We start from the raw sequence: 17098 nt of genomic DNA, 5'->3' as shown, positions 1-17098 counted from the left end.
ACAGATACATTGGGCCAAATCCAGCTGTTTCTCCTAACTAGAATAGACTGAATCCACACTTTTGTACATTCCATCGATTCCATAGGTTTAAATCTAGCTGGGACTAAAAATTAGCTTTATACTATTGCCTTCTGTGGTAGAGCTACGGGTTAACATAGATGAATCCAGACTGTGTGATTTAATTCAAAAAGGTATAGATGTTAATATATTTTTAAATCGAAGCTAACAAAGGGCCCGAACAGACAGGCCATAATAAAGCTGCTTCGGGTCACTTTGGAGGTATGCTGTTTAAATGTTGCATGTGTCCTAAGAGGCCAGAAGCCGCACCAAAGCCATACTCCAGTCCTAAGGACAGGAGAGCCGCTTTGGCCCAGCTTCTGGCCTCTTAAGATGTGTGTGTCATTTAAACAGCATATCCCCAAAGTGACCCAAAGCAGCTTTATTTTGGCCTGTCTGTTTGAGCCCAAAGGGGAGGAAAGAAACTCTGTTCAGAATCAAATATGTAAACAAAGGAAATGCTTTTGCAAAACATGCAACTTTGATTGAAACAAATCCATTTCTATTTCAATATTAATAATAATAATAATATCTCAAAATTGAAGTCATTCTTTAAAATGTAAAAGCATTTTGACATATGTGATTAATTAGACTTATAGCCCACTGTATTTTAGATGTGCACGGAAACTAACAGGCTACTTCATAATAGACTATGATTCTATGAGACAGCACAACATATGATCTCAGAGGGCATGGTATACTAGTGACTAGTCTGAAGTGGCACAGTTGTGGCATCATACAGCATTCTATGACCTGGTTTATGTTAATCATAACTGACAGTTTTAGCTATCCCATAGATGAACAAGCTGCTCAGAAATAAAGAAAAGAAACTATGGTTCTCTCCTGCCCCTTTGGTCAGTTTTATTTCAAAGTGGATAGCTGGGGAAACCAGCACCACACCGATTTTTAAAGGTTTTTTTTTTGTAGTTTGCAGCTGGCTAACAAACCATGCTTTGTTTGCAAAGATGGGCTCTAACATAAGAAGACAGTATTCGACTAAGAATAATATGGCTTACCATTATGCGTGACCATAGCCTGAATGTTGGATAGAGTAAGACATTATCAAGACTATCCCTTTGAATATTAGTTCTAGGAAGACCCATCACCTTGCCATCCTTATGGCAGGTCTGTTGTTGTTGTGTGCCTTCAAGACATTACTCACTTATGGTGACACTAAGGTGAACCTATCACAGGTTTTCTTAGATGAATTTGTTCAGAAGATGATTTTTTCCCCTTCTGAGGTTGAGAGAGTGTGATTTGCTTAAGTATTGCCCTTGCCCACTCAACCAGTGGGTTTCCATGGCCGAGTAAGGATTCAAACCCTGGTCTCTGCAGTCATAATCCAATGCTCAAAGCACAACACCATGCTGGCTTTCAATAATGACAGCTCTGAAGGGCTTCCCTTTTTTTAGAGGCAGGGGAAATCAGTTTTTCCCAATGAAATCTTTATCACTAATAACAACAATCACATCTTTCTTTCTCATAGGAGGCACAGCTATATCCTACGACCTACAAAATAACATAATGTGCTGAGGCACTAGCACCACCTGCTGACCATATGTATATTTTCCTCACAATGGAATTGCAATGATAGGTACAGTAATACAGTAGCCCCTCAGTTTTCGTGGACTTGGAATCCGCGTCCCTTGCCCGTTTGCGGGTGGCAAATGGAGGGGGACAAAATGGGCTGTGCACCTGTGGAGGTGCACCACCATTAAAGCCAATGAGGCTTGAATATTGCCGATTTTCAGAACGGATCTCCTGCAAAAACAGAGGGGTGACTGTACTTATTTTCAATCTTATTGTTGTTCTCAAGCCAAATTGCTTTCCAGGGGGGAAAAAAACTTACACATATTCTTCAGTTGTAATCACATATTGTGAATACTCAACTGAGTTAGGACCAGATTATGGAAAAGTTCCGTATGGAAGGTACAACTCCCAGAAGTTAATGTGAAACCTTTTGTAATGTTTGCTTTGAAAGCATTATGATGGGCCATTCATATATACAAGTCTTATCTTGGCACTTACTACTTTTGGAGGAATGAACATGTAGGTATTCTGGCTATTTAATGGCTCCGTCTTGTCATTCAGACAAATAGCTTGGGAGGCAGCACTTAGCAGACCTTCTTACCTTTCTCCCCAGTATCGCTCTGGGCAATGGCAGGTGTAGCCACCTTTCTCTGAGAGGGCACAAGTCCCACCATGTAAACAGGGTTTGCTTTCACAAAGGCTGTCAGTCATCTCACAGTGGTCACCAGAAAACTGCAAGGGGCAGATGCAAGAATAACCTGGTGTGGAAAAAAGAATGGAGGGAGTTGTGAAGCTAGAATGTACTTTAGATCATGTTGATTTTTGGGACAGAAAAGACATAATTACTCATTTGTTGCTGCAAATTCTGCAAATAGCCCATCCCCTTTGGAGCCATTCATTCCCAGGACAGTTCCTTCCTCTTTGCATTGAAATCTAAGTTACAGCAACATGTTTCCTCCAGTAACCAAACTATTTCAGACAACTAACACTGAGTGAACTATATTTACACGAGTGTCACAGCAATTATTGGACCATACATGTGACTTCATTCCAACAAAAGACACACATTGTTCCTTACTCCTCTTCATTTGGAGGAACTTATGAACAACTCACAATTTCAGCTGTCTCCTCCAAGCCATTTCCCCTGCTACTTCATGAAGCACCCTGGTTTTCTGATTATAGCTGAGTAAAATATACTCAGTTAATACTCAGATATTAACCAAAAGCCAGTTCCAGTAGGTTACTCATACTCTAGAACATCCTGTGTGTCCCTTCTAAGTTTATTCATGCACATGTGTGGATTATTGCATAATCCCAAACAGTGTCTGCTATCTGCATTCCCAACTTAACTGTCACTATGTGCCACTTATGTGAGTGGAAATCTGTCTCCCTGAGTCTTGTCATACAAAAAGCAGACAGGAACAGAAAGTGATGGACTGTCAGGACTAACACTACCTTTAGTCAGAATGAGGTAGCCACCTCAGGCAGAAGAAGCTGGTAGGAGGAAAGTGACAGTCCCCCAGCTCTTCCTCTTGAGCCCCTGGCCTTTCCCATCTCTGAAAGGACAAAATGGCATGTTTGACAGAGCCTGTCCTGTGCCCCTAATTAGTTTGATGCCCTCAGGTGCAGTGGAGACATTGAATGCTGTTGCCAGTGTTGCAGTAAACTTCAGCTGCCAATCCAGGCATCTTCTGTACATGGAATAGTTGGAGGGGACACCATGTCCTTTGCTTCAGGTACCAAAATATCTTGAGGTGGCTTTGATGACAGGAATCCTAATCTCTTTGCTATCAGATGAAAAGGAAGAACTGTGCTCTCTGCCTTTTCCTCACTGCTCACTTGTTGGGGCATGCAAAGCGGGAGCAGGCTTCAGGCAAAAATAACAAATATGCACATGCCTAGAAAAGGTGATTCAAAGAATATTTCTGTGCACCTCTCCCATTACCACATACTGATATAAAAGTCACAGTTGCAGATCCACTGGTCTGAAGCCCTGAGACAAGGTAAGCAGAGGGCATTGCAAGCCAAGTATCTTAAACAAACTCAGTGCTGATAAATTCATAATGTCAGGCAGGAATATACCCCTCTGACAGGGACACCACCAGGCGATTATAAACCAGTTTACCTGGCCTAGTATGCTCCAGGTGTTTCAAACTCCAATTCCCATCAACCCCAGCAAACAGGACAATTGGCAGTGTTCTCTGGGGATGATGCAAACTGCAGATCAATACATCTAGAAAGCTCCAGTTTGCAAAAGATTCTTGCAAAGGCCTGTTTTGTGAATAAACTTAATTTGTCTTTCCCCAAAAAACCCAGAAGAAGAAACACTGAGTATAAATTAAGCCAGGTGATTCAAGATTTAGACTGGAATATTAAGTCAGAATTTCTGGAGATATCAACAGAGTAACTGACCCAGAGATTAATGGTCACATGAGACTTTAAATCAGATGTGACAGGAGAGCCAAATGCTGTGTGCAGTAGGCCAGCACACAGCTGTTCTTGCGGAGAAAAAATTGGTTTTGCTGGGGGAAGGGGGCAGTAATTAATACCTTAAAAAGCCTCTTAGGCTGTTATCTGAACATGTGCTCTTTCTGCATCTTGCTTGCCCAAATACCCATATTTGCACCTTGGCATCTTGGGCCTGAGTATGTGCGCCTTGCCCTTTTGCATGCCAAGTGATTCCCTTGTAAAATATTCACTGGCCAAAATCTATTGCCCTGTTCCTTTCAACTGGCCAAAGCAGCCTTGTTGTCCAGATGTTCTTCCTTGGTCCCAGGCAAAATGTCTACACACACTGTTTCATTTGGCAGCAAATACCACATTCCATATTTTCTACATTCTTTTTCTCTAGTGCTGCTTTTAAATTAAACAGGGGGAGAGGCTAGTAGTTTAGACCAGGGATAAAAATTGTGTAACCCACCAGGAGCTCCTGTTGATCAATCAGATTCCTACCTTCCCCAGAATTTTGGTATAAAAATGGTTATTGTGCCCCCAGAGGGTACAAACTGGTCATTTAAAGACTATTCCTCTATCCTTGGCCCAGCTTTAGGTCCAAAGAACTCCCCGCCAAAAAGCCCAGAACGATTTTCTGGGCGAGAGTGAAAACAGAGCTGGGGCAGCCCTAGTCCCTCATTAATTTCCACCCTGGTTGAAGCATTCAAGAGCTGCTATTTGGTAGATCTTATTAGGCCACAGGGGGTATTGCTCTCTAGAAACACCATAGCTGGCATCCTGTTAGGGACATCAGCATATATTCTTATTTGGGGTGCTGCAGTGGTTGTTTTCTCTCCCCCCCCCAAAGCATCCAAAATTTCCCCTGACTTATTGAAAAGCCTTTAAAGCCACCCCAAACCATCATTTTGTGCCTTGTGGCGACTGGCACATAGTGAACGAGTTGGACTGTAGAATCAAATGGTTATATCCACATAGTCAAATGCAAAATGAGTCCTCCAGTGGTGGTATATGGCTCAGGCTAGAACAAATCCCCAAGTGGGCCTACTCCACTATGCTGAACTGTACATTATGGCAGCCCATGATTTCATGCTGTTTTTCTAAATGGGACCATATTTCTCTAATGCTAACCTCTTTTTCCAACTCTCAGTTTGTACACTGCTAAGCAGTTGCAAACACAGCACTTACCTCCATTTTGCATCTCAGTACAGAGTCCATCATTGAGGCAGGGGTTGCTTCTGCAAGCACCGGTATGAGGGCAGCATTGCCTAACACCTGCTTCTTCAACAACCCCTCTGGACCGCTTCTCTTTTGGCAGAACCACCAGGTCTCTTCCATCCACCATAATGGCATCCAAGCAGCCTCTGAATCCGCTGGTGACCCTCTGAGCCTGATGATGCTGAACAAATCCCCCGATGAGCAGATCTCTCCTGGAATGGGAAACACTGCAGGCCTCTGGCAGCTGGAGAGAAGTATTTGCTGAACCATCAACAAGCAAATGGATGGAATGGCTTTTCACCTCCAGAAGGACTGAATGCCAGGCTCTGTCACTCACAAAATGGCTGGATGAAAGATTACCAACAAAACCACTCCGACATCTGTACCCTAGGTGAGGTATTCCATTAACAAGCTGTAAAAACAAATAAACAATAATACTCAGCCAAAATCTGAAAGAATGTTCTACCTCCTGCTTTCCAAGGAAGGAAGGAAGGAAGGAGTCTAAGCATCAATCCCCAAGATTAAATTCAGCAGTTGGTTCCAATTAGAATTTACCCATTCAATCAGTGGGATTTACATGAGTGTAATGAACCCCAAATTCTATGGGTTTATAGCCATAGTTTCTCTGCCTTATCCAACCAACCCTTTTGTCCAGGCAATCTTCCTGTCTCCTAATCCAGCCACCTTCCATGAGCTCCCATAATACTTTTTGTCCTTCATTACCTACAGAGGTACTCTTTCCCTTCTCTCACTCACCAGGCTAAAGGATCTTCCTTTCCAACCATCCTGGTGCTCTTTCTCTTTCCACTTCCTCTTTCTCTTCCCTGCCACCAGTTTTAATTACAGATCACTTTCTCACAAGGGTGCCAAGGATTGAACCAGAAGCTTTCTGCAAGTAAAGCTTCTGCTGATTTACCACTAGTTTTTGCCCCCTGTACTGGGAGAGCCAGCACGGTGTAGTGATTTGAGCATTGGATTATGATTCTGGAGATCTTTGTTTAAATCCCATCTTGAGCATGTAAAACCACTGGGTAACACTGGGCAAGTCACACTCTCTCAGTCTCAAAGAATGGCAACGGCAACCCCCCTCTGATGAAACTTACCAAGAAAACCCCATGACAGGGTCACCATAAGTTGGAAATGATCTGAAGGTACACAGCAACAAACAAACATGCCTATTGGAGAAGGATCACTGCTGGAAATCCTATTCCTTTGGAATAAATGTCCTAATAAGGCCTAATCCCCACTTTGCTGAGTTTGACAAAGCAAATGGAAGACCTTTTCCTTTACAGGAAGACTTATTGAAGACGGCTGTTTTGTAAATGTGATTTTTATTGCCCTTTTTAGTTAAAACAGTGGCCCTTCCAAACTTGTCTAAAGAAGTGTGAGTTCTCACATTAGTTTTGCAAGCCAAAAGTCCTTGGGTTTTGCCAGCTATTGTCATCTCCTCATCAACTCATTCCATTCTTTTACAGGGCTGTTTGTAGTAATTTCTTGACTCTGCCTGAGGGTGTTCAAGGTTTTTTTTTAAAAAAATATGGTTCATAGTTTCCTTAGGTTTTCCTATGGCGTGAAGGGCAATTTTTCTCCTCTCTTAATTTTAAAAAGCGTTAAAACTGCAATTTCTCTGTGCACTAGGTACTAAAAGAAAAAGGAGAAGAGAACATATTGTTCTAATAGGTTTCAGAATTGAAATGAAACTCATTCAAGGGTGGGAATAAAATTTTGCAACTGTTGCTAGGAATTGCTGGAGAATAGTCCAGAACAACAGAAATATATTTGGTTGGGATCTAAATACCATAAAGGACTCAGATTACATCTGACCAGAAACTACCATAAGCAGGGTAGTTTAGCACCTCAATGGGAGACCAGCAATGACTATCACATGCTGTAGGCTATAGTTCAGAGAAAAGAACTGGCAAACCCGGTTCTGAATATTGTTTGCCTAAGAAAATCCTGTGAAATTCATGGAGTTGCCATAAGTGTACAAGTGACTTGAAGATACACACACACATATGCACATATTTTAAAAAAAATCTTGAAAACTGCAACAACAAATATTGCAACCACTTGACACATTTGTCCTGTTTCAAGGAGCTTTGGGGAACTTTTTTGGTTAAGCAAGTATGAGCTGAATACTCCCTCTTCTGTTGAGTTTATTTTAGTTCTACAGCTCTTTCAAAGTTTTTTTTTTTTTTGGCATATTTTATGGTTTATTATTTATTAGTTTAACAAAAGTGGGATAAAATGCTAAAAGCATAAAATGCCACAACCAATGCTTTACCAGCAATCTAGCTATGTACTTAGTACCCTTTGATGCTTTACAAGATTATTATCATTTCATTTTCAGAGGTAAAATTAAAAACACACACAACGAATTATTAAGGGTGCAATTCAGCCAAAGGTCAGCCATGTTAAATAGTTTCTCTGATCAAAATCTATGGGATTTAAATGTGTTTAGCTATTGCTGGATTGTGCACTGAAATATTCAAATATGATGGGCAAAGGTTGGATATAAATAAATCATTCAATAAAAATAATTAAACAAGCTAAAACAAGTGGAGTAATTTACAATTAATTTATGTATCTACTAAATGTATTTCATTTACTCACAGAGTAGTTTTTTCAAGGTTAGTTTCTCTCTTCACCCTTCACCCCAACTTCCAATGGCTACATTGCTCAATGAACACATGTGAACTACAGCGGTGGGGAAGCAATACAAACATCCTGAGATTAACCAGTTAAAAGTTATCATTTCTCCATCAAGTTGCATTAAAATCAGTGATGCAATGAGGGGCCAGAGAATGAGAAGAAAACTGTATCTGGAGGGCTATATTTTCCTAAGTTGCGCCAAGGGAGTAGCGGTGTGTAAACCTTTGAATTTCACATAGATTTCAAAAGTACAGCCAAAAAAGGAGGATGATATCAGATTAAGATGTTCCTGCTTCTGGCAAAAAGTCTTGAGCAATGAAACTCATCAAGTGAAAAATAAACCTAAGATGCTCACAAGCCTGAGCTTGACTTGGTCTCCTTCTGCCTCTTCTGAATCTGTCTACATTCATGTAGATTGTCCATTGGGGAGTATGCCATAGAGAAGATGTCCTTGAAAAAATATCTGCAGTCATTAACACAGAGACCTAAATCCATTAGATTCATGGATTCTTGGCAAGACTTAGGCCATAGCTTCAAGTCTTAATTGCTTGACAGACTACATTTTCCCAATAAATTCAGTGGATTTGATCTCAGGCCTTGTGACTGGGATCTTCCTACTCTGAGTCATGATTGCCTCAGCATCCTGTGAAGAAAAGCAGTTACTCTCCTTGATTTGGAGGCAAGAGAATAACATAAAGTTTAAGGTCCCAGTAGAAACGGCCCCCAGTTTGGGACTCAGCTTTGCAAAAGCCCATTGAATTCTTAAAGTGAGAATGGTAGATGCCAAAGTCAGAATCATTGATGCCATAGCATTTCTGATTTCTATGTATGGGTGTGAAAGCTGGACAATGAAGAAAGTCGACAGGAAGACAATCAACACATCTGAAATGTGGTGCTAAAGGAGAGTACTACAGATACCATAATTTGTTAAAAAGAGAAATAAGTGGCTCTTAGAGTAAATCAGGCTTGAATTCTCACTAGAAGTGAAGATGAATAAACTAACACTATTGACATTTCAAGAGAAGATATGTCTCTCTGCAAAATATGATAGTGCTTAGTAAAGTAGAAGTAAGTAGGGTCCAAAACACACTGCAGAAATAACCCAGTCTGAGACTGCTTTAACTGCTAGGGAACCCTGGGAACTGCAGTTTATTGTGGCACCCAAGCTCTCTGACAGAGGCGGCTAAATGTCTCACAAAACTACAGTTCCCAGAATTCTCTAGCACTAAGCTAGGGCAGTTTAAGCGATCTTGAACTGGATTATTTTTGCAGTGTATTTTGGACCTAGGAAAAGAAAGAGATTTAATTATTGGTGGACTGATTTAATCAAGGAAGCCACAGTCCTGAGCTTGCAAAACCTCAGCAGGGCAATTGATGACAGGGACTCTTGGAAGTCTCTCTTTCATAGGCTCATCAAAGTTGACTTGATGGTAAATACGTAACAAGAAAGACAAGACGTTCACAACAAAGGTTCTGTCATGTTCCTATTTATATTGTTGACATTGTATGCATACTGTTGCATGTTTATCCAAAAATAAATAAAATATGCAAAGTAACTGTATCGGCCCATCAGCTTTAATTAGTTTTTGTGCTTTGGTTCATTGTAACACAATGGATCTTAAGCAGTGGACAAATAGAAGGCAGTTCTGTGATTGCCTTCAGTCCCAATGTCACCACAGGTTATTCAGTACATCTAACCTCAAGCAGGTTGCAACATGCTCTTTTTCTCAGAAAGTGGTGTATGAGATGATATGGTGTTGAAATCAATACTTCAGTTGCACATGGACTCAATATGCAGCAAGGAGGGCACAGCCTTCAACAGTTTTGAGGCAAGATGTATTGAAGTTAGACAGTCACCTAAACTTTTTCTGCATATTGCAGAGTTTTCCCCCATATGTATTTATTTGGAACATTTGTACCACTCAACCTGGCTAACAACCACTTAAACACAATAAAAACAACCAGAAATACTAACAACAGTTGATATTTCAGCTATTAAAAATAGAGAGGGCTCTGGTTAGTACGTGGTTGGGAGACTGCTATTACCTGTTGACCTATGGCAACCCCATGAATTTCATAGGTGTTTCTTAGACAAGGAATGTTCAGAGGTAGTTTTAAAAGTTTGGTGCCTTTAGGATATTTAGGCCTATCAGCCTAAATGGTCAAATACCTGCCATAATGTTGCTTTTTTAAAAATGTTTAATGTTTTTTTAAAGGAATGAGTGGGAAGCAAAATGGACATCTGGGTAACGTGTCCCAGAGCAGTCACACTGAAGCCACCTTCCCTCATCCCAATAAGAGTGCCTTGTCTGAACTAGCCAAGAGTCTGACCAAAATAAACTATGGAATTGGCAAGCTGGTATGGCTCTTTAAAGGCTCTGGTTCCAAGCCATTTAGGGATTTAAAGATAATTACCAAGACTTTAAATTGAGCCTGGAAGCTAATTGGCATCCAAACCAGTGGTTGTTAAGAGAGATGTAATATGTTCCCATGGGTGGGTGCCCATTAGTATTCTTGCTGCTGCATTTTGTAACAACCGAAGTACCTGGAGACCCTTTGAAGGTAGAGTGCATTTCCATAAACCCTTCTTGATGTAAATAGACCATGTTTCCCCATGGTCAGGTAACATCTTCCCAAGACAGGATGCAGCTGGCATGCCTCTTAAAACTATGTAAAAGCATTCCTCTGCATTGTAACTTTTTCTGCCCAATATCCAGATGTAAATTAGCCAACAAAATATGCTTTTGTTTTATTCTGCTTATATGCAGGGTGTGTGTAAATATGCTCTCATTAAATGTATTTCTGTTATTCCCATTCCAGGTTAATGTAGAAAAAAATTAGAACGCTCAATTTTTGCTGCCTTAAACTAGAGTAGAACTCATGTGGCCTTCCAGGTGTTGTTGAACTACAGCTCTCAAAAGCAAGGCCAGTGGTGAGACATGCTGGGAGTTGCATGTCAATAACATCTGGAAGGCAATAGGATTCCTACCCCGCATCAGCCAAACACTAGACAACTATCCTGTAACATTCTGTGCTGCTTCTTTGACTTCCACTTTTCCCACAGACTGTAGCTCCTAGGCTTGTCATGTAATTCTACATTTACTGTATCACTATTCTTTCATCAGGCTCTTCTACAACTAAGGCTCGATACAAACGGGCATGAAACGTCGTGCTTGCACTGATTTTAGGGTTAGGGACTGCATGGCAACTGCATGGTCCCTAAACTCTAACACGGCATGGCACCATAACAATGACGGCGCCCTGTCTACACAGGGTGCCGCCATTGTTACGTAAGTGCTTACATAATGTTACATAAGTGCTTACACATTGTTACATAAGTGCTTACACAGCACTTACATAATGAGTGCGCCAGTGGTGCACTCGTTACGTCAGCCCTGCGGCGCAAAAAGAACAGAGTTTTTCTGGGTTCTCTTTCCTCCAGAGGGAAGCTGTGCGGTTTTCAATCATACGATGTAATACCATTATCCACTAAACCCAAGAAAGCATATTTTTTCTGATGAAAGGAGTACTCTCATTTCTTGTTTGGTGACTTGGGTTTACTTTTAATGCTAGCCTATATGCAATTGTTTGTCTTAACTATAGTAGGCTGAGTGAAGTGATGGGATTTATCGAAGTCTTGAACTGCTCAAATATCTTAATTGGTTTCAGTTTTCTAAATTAAACTTTCTTTCTTGTTTAAGAATATTGGCAAATATTTGAAATGAACCATTGTAACAAGAAGCTTCAATCCACTTCTGTTTATGCCAGTTAGTTAATTTTAATTAAAAAAGTGGATGATGAGAGTAAAAAAAAAAAAGGAGATGACGACAACAGCAATAACAATAACAAAAACACATAGACTTCAGGCTTCCAGTGTTTCTCCCATGGAAATAATAGCAGATTTGGGGAAAAGAACAGAGCCATTTCTCTTTAGGAAAACAGCATGAGAGAGAAAGGATGAACTATCCTATGCTCCAGCACCATGGTTCTTATCAGAGTTGGAGCCCAGTACCAATTTCCTGACTGTGAAACTTTCTCATGAGGGTGGCCAGGCTGCCTCCATCCGTTCTGGGTTTCCAGCAGGCAGCAAAAGTCATACTGTTTTGCTTGGCCTTTGGCTCTTAAAATTAGGGTGGTTGTTTTTTTGATTGTCTGGTTTTAGAACGATTTTTAAGAGTAGATTTGGAATGTTTTAAATTGTTTTTTCTTATGTATTTAATATTTTAAGTATTATTATCCATTGTGCATAATCCTGGGGCCCAAGAGGTGATAAGAGACTTGAAATAAATATATAACCCCTTCCTTAGGTTTAAAAGGAATAGATTTCCTGCAGCATTTTTATTTTGATCCAAGGTGTGAGGAGCATGTTCTTTCATCCAGATCAGTCGCATGGTGCATGACAACTTATTTCAGCACTTCCTTGATTGGAAAACACAGATATGTACCATTACTGAGGCCTGTTACAGACCGCCTAAAAGTGGCGGTCTGCCGGCGCTGCTGGTTGCTCCGCGAAGGAGCCGCAGCAGCCAAACCGCGCAGCTCCCACGCGGAGCAAAAAAGAAGCCCCAAAATGGCGCTTCTTCCCATGACGTGGTTATGACGCCACGAGGTGCCAATAGCGCACTCGCGACATCATAAGCGCCGTGCGACATGCGGACGCTATGCGTCCGACATGTAATAATGGCGGCGCCTGTGTGTATAGGGCGCCGCCATTATTACGCCCCTATCACATGATAGGGGTGAGGCTGGTGTGGATGCTAGGTCCCTGGCCAATCCCTATCACGTGATGGGGGCGCCTCAAGAGCCCGTGTGTAACGGGCCTGAGATAATGATGGCACCCATCTAGGACTTATGAAGTTTTTCCTGAGTGCCCAGGATAAGAGATGCTTCTAACCTTGAGCAGAAATCATTCTTATTGTCATACCTATTTTCATAAATTGTATACATTCATAAATACTCTAAACAAACCCCTACCTGCAGTACAGCACTATTGCTTCCATTCGTAGTGAGCATTATGGCATGGAGCTGGTGGGTTTGCAAATGCAACTGCATCTGCCAGTCCCTTTTGCCTTGATGGTGGTACCAGATGTAGCTATGTCCGCTGAACCTTAGAGCTGTGCCTGGAAATGAAAACAAAGAGGAAAATGTTCTGAAACAGAACAAGAGCATACAGTAATCTTTCAGTTGTTGTATATACTAGTGTATAGGTCGACCTCATGTATAGGATGATGGTAGGTTGCATATACTAGTGTATAGGTTGATGGTAAGTTTTGGGGCCAAAATTCTGGATTTTTATATGACTCATGGATAAGTTGAGGGTAAAACTTAAGGGCATGTAACCATGGATGGAAAGGATGTCCTGCTCCCTTGTCCTGCATCTTCCCCATCCAACTGCCCCCTCTGGAGGCAACCAGGCTAAAAGGCTTAGGAGTGAATGATCACTCTCCCTGTCATCTTGTTACCATATTGACTCATGTATAAGTTGATAGAGGTTCTTTGGGTCAATTTTATAGTATAGATTTTTTGACTTATACATGAGTATATATGGTATATGCTTCCAGTTATGCATTTCTGTTTTCAGGCTTTCCCTGTCTTCACATGCATTATAACAGTGGGCTCCTTCAGACTACCCAACAGTTGCAATAAATGTTGGCCTTTCTGCTTCAGGGGTGAATCGGTTGTTTCTCTTCCTGAATCAACATGTGCCTTAAATATACCTGGTTTTAACCGCTGGCTCATTGCTGGTTGTGGCAGAATTTAGCTCTACTCCTGCTCTGCACCTTTCTTTTCAGCTGCTCTTTTCTGCCTGTTGAGGTGCAGTTAAGCTCCAGTGTGGGTGCAGTTTCCCTCTGTTTCCCTGCTATCTTCTCCATGAACCCACACACCTACCACCCAACAATCACCCTCCAGTATCCATATTCCCTGCTCCACATTTTTTTAAAAAAATATTTTGTCAGTAATAGTGCTAAAATGCTATATCTTAATACTTAACTCTAAAAGAAAAAAAAAAAAAAGAAGAAAGAAGAACATTCAATCTGGTAACCAGAAATGTAATTAGGGAAGGAAAACCTCAGTAGCAAAGGTATCACCCCATCTGAAACATCATCACGGGACTGCCCAAAGTACAGCAGGAGGAACCAAGACAGTGGATGCAGATGTGTGATATTTACTGTATCACACCTGTATCAGAAACCGCCAGAAGAGGAAAAAACAAACAAACCCAAAACAACCTACACCCTGCAGTGGGTTTAGAAGGTTGCTGCTAATACCAGAAAATCACAAGAATAATAATGGGACAGCAAAACCACCATGTGGCTATCAGGGGAACAGGATGCAGCAACTACAACTGTAACTCTCACCAAATCCTGAGACATTTCAATCTGGTTTCCGGCCTGGCTATGGAACAGAGACAGCCTTGGTTGCCTTGGTGGATGACCCACTCAGAGAACTGAACAGGGGGAGTGTTAGTTCTGCTAGACCTCTCAGTGGCTTTTGATACTATTGATCATGGTATCCTTCTGGGCCAGCTCTCTGGGAAGGGATTTGGAGGTACTGTTTTACAGTGGCTCTGCTCCTTTCTGGAAGGGTGAACCCAGAAGGTGGTGCTAGGGGACTCCTGTTCAACCCCCTGGCCATTGGCCTGTAAGGTCCCTCAGGGCTTTGTGTTGTCCCCAATGCTATTTAACATATATATGAAACTGCTGGGAGAGGTCATCTGGAGTTTTGGGGTGTGGTGCTATCAATATGCGGATGACACCCAACTCTATTATTCATGCCCCATGGACATCCCAACAGGCACAGCCAGAGGTGGCCCCTTTCTCCCTAGCTTTGTTCCCACGGCAATCTAGTTGCTGCGGGAACGAGGCGCCCTCCCAGAAGGAACTCCGTTTCGGATTTCCTTCTCACGCTGCAAATAGGACGTCCTAAGCGCTTTCCAGTGGCGCGATGACATCAGGCATGTGTCAGTCCATTTGGATGCTGCACATGTGTGACAGCATCATCGTACGCTGCGTATGGACAGTGCCATGCCAAGATGGCGCCCTCCATACGTAGTAGCGCTGGGGAGTGTGTGGTTGCTGCGCATTGCCCAGCCCTACTTTTGGCCCCAGCATGGCGCTTCCGCGCCGTCTGTACTGGGCCTAAAATAGGATGTTTTTAAAGGACTGGTGTAGGGTGTTGTACGATTTTAAGTATTTTAAACTATTTTATCTTTTTAACTGTATTTTTATTCTTTTACTAAGCAATTTACTTTAATATTGTAACAATTTTATTCTGTTTTAATGTATCACTTGTCTATGTTTTTAATTGTATTGTTCTTTTAAAGTTGTGAGCCACTCTGGGTCCCAGTTCTGGGAAAAGGGAATCATAGAATCATAGAGTTGGAAGAGACCACAAAGGCCATCCAGTCCAACCCCCTGCCATGCAGGAAATCTCAATCAAAGCATGCCCGACAGATGGCCATCCAGCCTCAGTTTAAAGACCTCTAAGGAAGGAGACCCTGACTACTGTCAGGAAGTTCCTCCTAATGTTGAGGTAGATTTTCTTTTTCTGTAGCTTGCATCCATTGTTCCGAGTCCTGTTCTCTGGAGCAGCAGAAAACAAACTTGCTCCCTCCTCAATATGACATCCCTCCAAATATTTAAACAGGGTTATCATATCACTTCTTAACCTTCTCTTCTCCAGACTAAACATACCCAGCTCCCTAAGTCTTCCTCATAGGGCATTGTTTCCAGACCCTTCACCATTTTAGTCACCCTCCTTTGGACACGCTCCAGTTCCTTAACATCCTTTTTAATTGTGGTGCCCATAACTGGACACAATATTCCAGGTGGGGCCTGATCAAAACAGAATACAGTGGCTCTATTACTTCCCTTGATCTAGACACTATACTTTTATTGATGCAGCCTAAAATTGCATTGGCCTTTTTAGCTGCCACATTGCACTGTTGACTCATGTTCAACTTGTTAATAATAATAGCAATTTTCTGACATTTTAATTTTCCATCTGAACCCAGTTCTGGTCCTGACTTTGGGAGTTTGCTCACCACTTGCTATGGACAACTATCCATGTGAGCTTTGCATTCCAGAGAACAATGACTATGTTGGTGAAGCAAAAACTAAACCATGATGGTCTTTTTATAGTGCAACAAAGAACAGGTAACCCTTTCTTACCATTGCAAGAACATATTTGTTCCAAGTTGTGCCGAGGAGTGAGAAAACTGAGTCGAGCAGTACTGTAGGTGAACACCATGCCTGGGTCAAGCTGTATTGTCTCTTTGCAGGCCCGCTGGGCAGTACAGTCTGCCGCATAGCATGGAACATGAGTCACCTTTTTCACTTGCAGCCCTACTCGCTGGTCCATCTCTTCAACTGCCTGATAAATTCTGCTAGCAATGAAATTGGGCTTGTAGAATGCATGGTGAGGTTCTCCGATAGCTAGCAAGAGGTCCACACCATCAGACACTCCTGAAGGTTGCAAACTAGCCATGTGGATGTTCTGTCGCCTGGTTTCTAAGATGCTTCCCAGAAATCTTTGCAGATTGCGCCAGTGATCCCCTATAAACTCTTCAGGGGTAAGGTGGTGGAAGTGCAGCACTACAGCCTTATCCAATGCTTCCTGGCTGAAGGACCAAACATGAATGTGGATGGTGGTTGTGGCTGTAAAAGTTCCATCACTGACAGTTACGTTCAGATCATAGTGGCCATGTGGAAGGCCATCGTTAGCAATAATCTTTCCATCTGTAACCCCCACTAAAAAATATCTGTTTTTAGGTGCTTTGGACACTAACGTGTATAGCAGCGTATCATGAGGGTCTTGATCTGTGGCATGGATTTTGCCAAGAACTCCACCTCGGAACACTCTTTCATTAGTAGTGATGAAAATTTCCAGTGGGAGTGCAGAAGGAGGGTATCTGCTTTGCTGTGTCACCCGGACATTTATAAATGCAGATGAAGACAGAGGAGGGATGCCACTATCTGTGACCTGTTTAGGAACATTGAGCAAACTGTTAGAGCTCTGCATCATCACCACTTGAAACAATCTTGACTCTTGTAGGCTTGATCTCTGCCACCCCCCTTAATGTGCCCTTATGGAGAAATCTGGGCTTTTGCTGATGAACTCTACATTAGCACTCTTCTCAAACTGTTGAATTGAATGTGTGCTCACAATTCTGTACAAATCCAAAGCATGC

At 41.9% G+C, this 17098-nt stretch overlaps 1 protein-coding gene across 1 annotated transcript in view; it reads right to left on the bottom strand.

The window, feature by feature from the left end:
* The window catches only part of FAT2 (FAT atypical cadherin 2), a 152833-nt gene that overhangs the window by 6647 nt on the left and 129088 nt on the right, over positions 1–17098 (bottom strand). The window contains exons 19-22 of the mRNA XM_042453782.1: positions 16080–16890; positions 12883–13028; positions 5227–5668; positions 2189–2345 (exon numbers count right to left, since the gene is read on the bottom strand). Coding sequence (XP_042309716.1) covers positions 2189–2345; positions 5227–5668; positions 12883–13028; positions 16080–16890 — 1556 coding nt within the window. The remainder of the gene's footprint in view (positions 1–2188; positions 2346–5226; positions 5669–12882; positions 13029–16079; positions 16891–17098) is intronic.

Source organism: Sceloporus undulatus, chromosome 2 (genome assembly GCF_019175285.1).
Source record: "Sceloporus undulatus isolate JIND9_A2432 ecotype Alabama chromosome 2, SceUnd_v1.1, whole genome shotgun sequence".
NCBI classification, from domain to species: domain Eukaryota; kingdom Metazoa; phylum Chordata; class Lepidosauria; order Squamata; family Phrynosomatidae; genus Sceloporus; species Sceloporus undulatus.
This window is presented reverse-complemented; position numbering and strand designations above follow the sequence as displayed.